Source organism: Buceros rhinoceros, unplaced genomic scaffold, assembly GCF_000710305.1.
Source record: "Buceros rhinoceros silvestris isolate BGI_N320 unplaced genomic scaffold, ASM71030v1 scaffold13490, whole genome shotgun sequence".
NCBI lineage: Eukaryota > Metazoa > Chordata > Aves > Bucerotiformes > Bucerotidae > Buceros > Buceros rhinoceros.
In genome coordinates this window covers 37,677-41,676 of record NW_010389104.1, presented here as the reverse complement: position 1 = coordinate 41,676, position 4,000 = coordinate 37,677, and the positions used below count along the sequence as shown (strand labels likewise).

Genomic DNA, 4,000 nt, shown 5'->3' with positions numbered 1-4,000 from the left:
TTTTTTCTTCAAAGTGTGACTGAAACAAAACAAAGCCCAAGGGCCGCTGGATTTATCATTGGTTGATTTTCCTCCTCCTTTTTTTTTTATGATAAAAAACAACCCCCCACCCGAGCAAACAAATACACACAAAAGCAGAAAGAAAGGGTCTTGCTCAGCAGCAGCATGGATGTCTTGGCTAGTTATAGTATATTCCAGGAACTCCAGCTTGTCCACGACACCGGCTACTTCTCAGCTTTGCCATCCTTGGAGGAAAACTGGCAGCAGGTGAATCATTTAAATTACTCCTGTAAATCTTTTAAGTGCAGACAGTCGATGCATTTGGGCTGCATTTCTGACTTTATTTTATTTTTGTTCTTTAATTCAGGGTTGGTTTTTTTTGGTGGTTCTTTTTTTCCGTGTGGGTAGACCTTTAAAGCTCTGTATTTTTTGCCATGACAAACTGAGCAGTCCATTCGAATCTGTCTGCCTTCAGTCCGTTCTGAGCACGCCCGACAGCACCTGAGATCCGGTGGCATTCTTTAGGGTTTTGTTTTTATGATAACTGCTATTTTTGTTTTATTTTTGAGCTTAGATTTTTTTTTCTGTTCTTTTAAGCAAGACTGATCACTTCCAGCCAGTGCTGACAACTGGCAGCTGGTGTAAATGGAATAGATCATTCTTATTTTCAGGTAATTAGTATATGTCAATAAAAATTGAGGCTTAAATCAGAGATGGGGGGTGAGCAGGTGTGTGGAGACACTAGCAAAAGCTTTTAGGCTAAATTCTGTGACTAGAGAGGTGACTTTTTTTTTTTTTTTAAGAAGGTGGGGAGATACACACACTTTTTGCTGTATCTTAAAACAATGACGCCTTAGGCTAATTCCAGTAAACCAGTGTGTTTTGAGGCACTGTAGGGTTAATATGCAGAGAGAATTAGGATAAAGGTGGAAATCAAGTATTACGAATGCATTAAAATGATGACTGGTGGCGTGAATAAATAAGACCAAGGAGAAGAGTAGGTAGGCTACAGAGAAAAGAGTTGTATAAAATGAACTATGAGCCCAAATGCATAGATCTATAAATAGTTATCAGCTGGGATACTGGGGGAAAAGGAAAGACAGGATTCCTCATTATGGCAGGACATTGTGAGACAATCCTGTTTCTTGATATGATTTTCTGGTAGAGGTGATATGCCAAATGAAATTCTGGAAACTAATGTCTCTTTAAAAGAAAAAAAATCCGCTGGTGAATAGGAATACTGGAGTGTGGCTGGGATGACATGTGGCGCTGATGCAGCGCACGGACCCATGGCACTATGTGTATAAGAAAAATGAGCCGCTGGATTTGATCTTGCCAGCATTCACCTGAGTCTTGGCCAGCATAAGCGTGGTGTGTGTTTGGTCTTCAATAAGTAACAGCTTGGGATGTTCATTTTTCCTTAGAATTGTGCGTGGGGAGAAACGTGGACACTATTGCTTCAGGGGAGCGCTCCGGCTGTAGCATTGTCATCCAGCAGAACCTGGGCTGGATCTCTGAACATACACCCTAGTAAAATTGTTTTGGCTTCAGCTTTGTGTGTGTATATGCACATACGCAAGGTTTATTGACAGCTACAGTGCTAACACATTCAGGATTTAATTTGCAAAATGACCGATCCAACTTTGCTTTATCCTCTGAGGGGGAGGGGATGCTTTTTGTTATTAATATTCAGCTCGCACATCCATGATGGTCACATCTGCTTTCCTTCTATATTTTTAACATACTAATTAAACTGAAGGGGTTAATATAATTTCTTTTAAAAAATTAATTTCATAGCATCTTTGTTGTTGGATCGGTTGCATATTCAGTTGCATATTAGTAACGGTCCAGACAGTCCAAAGCGAGATAATCTGTTGACATAGCCAGCATGCTTTAGGCAGTACTGTGTGTGATACTCTTGTCTCCTGCTGCCTTCTTTCATGGGTGGAAGAGCAGCAGTTTTATACAGTACAACGTACCTCCCCAAGCCCACTGTTACTGTTGCAGAATTTAAACTCACAGGGTCCTGTTTAAACCCCACTGGTTCTCCACATGTGTTTGAAAAGAGAAGCTGAAAATAATTTATTACGTTTCCCCCTTTTCCCCCCTCAAATCCTCCAACCAATGCCTGATGTTTTATAGTACATCCTGTATTTACAGTTTGGTTTTATTCCCCTGTTGCTGCCTGGACTCTTCTTGCAAACAACAGGGAGCAAAGTTGATGTATCAGTGGTGGGAGCAGCCAGAGCTTGCTGTACAAAGCATGCTGTCACGCAGGCTTTGCAGACCCACTGACACAGAGACCCTGATTTCATTCTTCTGAATCACTTGCAAATGTAGCCAGGTCTCGGGTCTTTATTTATTTTTGTTAAGCTGTAGCAGCAACTTTGGGTTGTGTATGGATGTGTGTGTGTTTGTAAAGCCATCCCTTAAAACTGTGAGGCTGCAGTCAAGACCCTAGGGAAGAAAGGCAGTGGCTGGTCCCAGCGAGAAGCATCAGAATGGGAAAGCAGCAGCTTTAATTTTGAGCGAAAATGCTTGAATGGGACTCGCCTCTGCTCCCATGAAGAGCTCTGGTGCCATACCTGCGCTCCAAAGAGGCTCCAGAGCAGTGCTTCTCCCAGCAGCAAAGCAGCACCCCGGGAGATTACTTCAGTCTCTTAAAAGGGGGAAGTGATTGTGTGGGTCAAGAGCAGGCTTCCTTATCATGTTGTGAGTTCCAGTTGTTTTGTGATTAGCTGCTAGTAGTGCTTGATGTGAAGAGGTTAGTCCGTGCCAGTTCCTGCTCCTAGAAATGGTGTCTACTGTGATACCACAGAAGATGCACTTGCCCCACTGAAAATCAAAGTATGCCTTGGGGTGAAAGTGTTGACACAGTGCTTGCTGTCTTCCTTTTCACACTTTTGTAGCTGCTGGCTGAGGACTATACAGCTGGGGCAGTTGCTTATATTTCCGATTGTGAAACACCCATCACTCACGGAGGGCACTGACAGCACAGGCAGGTTGCTAAATGCTCGCATGCAGTCAGCTGATCTTTCCCTTTTTTCGTTCACACTGCAAGAGAAATGTGAGCTAGTTTGGTATCTGTGCTTTTCACAATTAGCATTGGAGTTGAGTGAGAGCAACCCAGCAATATGTACAAAACAAACAGATTTTGTGTAGGAAGAGATTATCATCTCTTGTGTAGGTTTCTTTTTATAAAAGAAAAAAACACAAAAATCCCCTCACTCTGCCCTGGACGTAGTTTACACTGTAAAAGTGGGAATACCTGAAGGGGAAGCGGGAACTGAATCTATGATGTGTTTCATGTTATTTTAAAATGCATGTTGGGAAGGGAGGGCTTGCTTTCTAGGCAGCAAAAGCTTAGCTTCACTATGTCAGCTTTGGGTGTGCTCCTTTGGGCAAAACACTTTTGAGGTCAGGAAGCTTTTTTCGTGAAGTGGGGAGGTCTGGATCTAATGTGTGTGAGATCTAATGAGAGAGAGAACTTTGTTTAGTCTTTGTCTAGCTTTTCCAGCAGCAGTGAGCCACCATGGCATTCAGAGAGATTAAAGGAGGAGGTGGGCTCTGTGCATTGCAAAATGAGGCGTTTGCTGTACTTCAGCTGGCTGTTATCTCAGCATCTGCGTGTTTCTGCCTGGCGCTTCATCCTGGCTCTGATTGAACTGTCCTAGTTGCTCTCTGTCCCTGCAAGCTGACTCTGCAGTTCAGGAACCAGTGTGGGGTGAGGTTTCAGCACCTGCGTGACTGCTGCGGTGCAGCAGGAGGACCTCTAGCCGCATACGCTGTACCTCGGGGTTAGCTGTCTGATGTGGCATCCCTGAGATTGGAACCAGACTGCTGGGAGAGACAGCACGAGGACAAAGAGCGCCTCGTTACTCTGCAGAGGAAGGAAGTGAGTAGGAGGCTGTTTTTGAGGGAGGCGACTGAGGAGCATAGCCTGTGCAGCTAGCTGCACGTGGTCCCACTCTCAGTGTGCCAGGCTGAGAATTGGGAAGGG

At 44.1% G+C, this 4,000-nt stretch overlaps 1 protein-coding gene across 1 annotated transcript in view; it reads left to right on the top strand.

The window, feature by feature from the left end:
- Positions 1-165: 165 nt before the first annotated feature.
- KLF7 (Kruppel-like factor 7 (ubiquitous)) overlaps positions 166-4,000 on the top strand; it is a gene marked incomplete at its 3' end in the record, with an annotated part of 29,523 nt that continues 25,688 nt past the window's right edge. The window contains exon 1 of the mRNA XM_010132923.1: positions 166-267. Within this exon, the coding sequence (XP_010131225.1) occupies positions 166-267 (102 nt within the window). The remainder of the gene's footprint in view (positions 268-4,000) is intronic.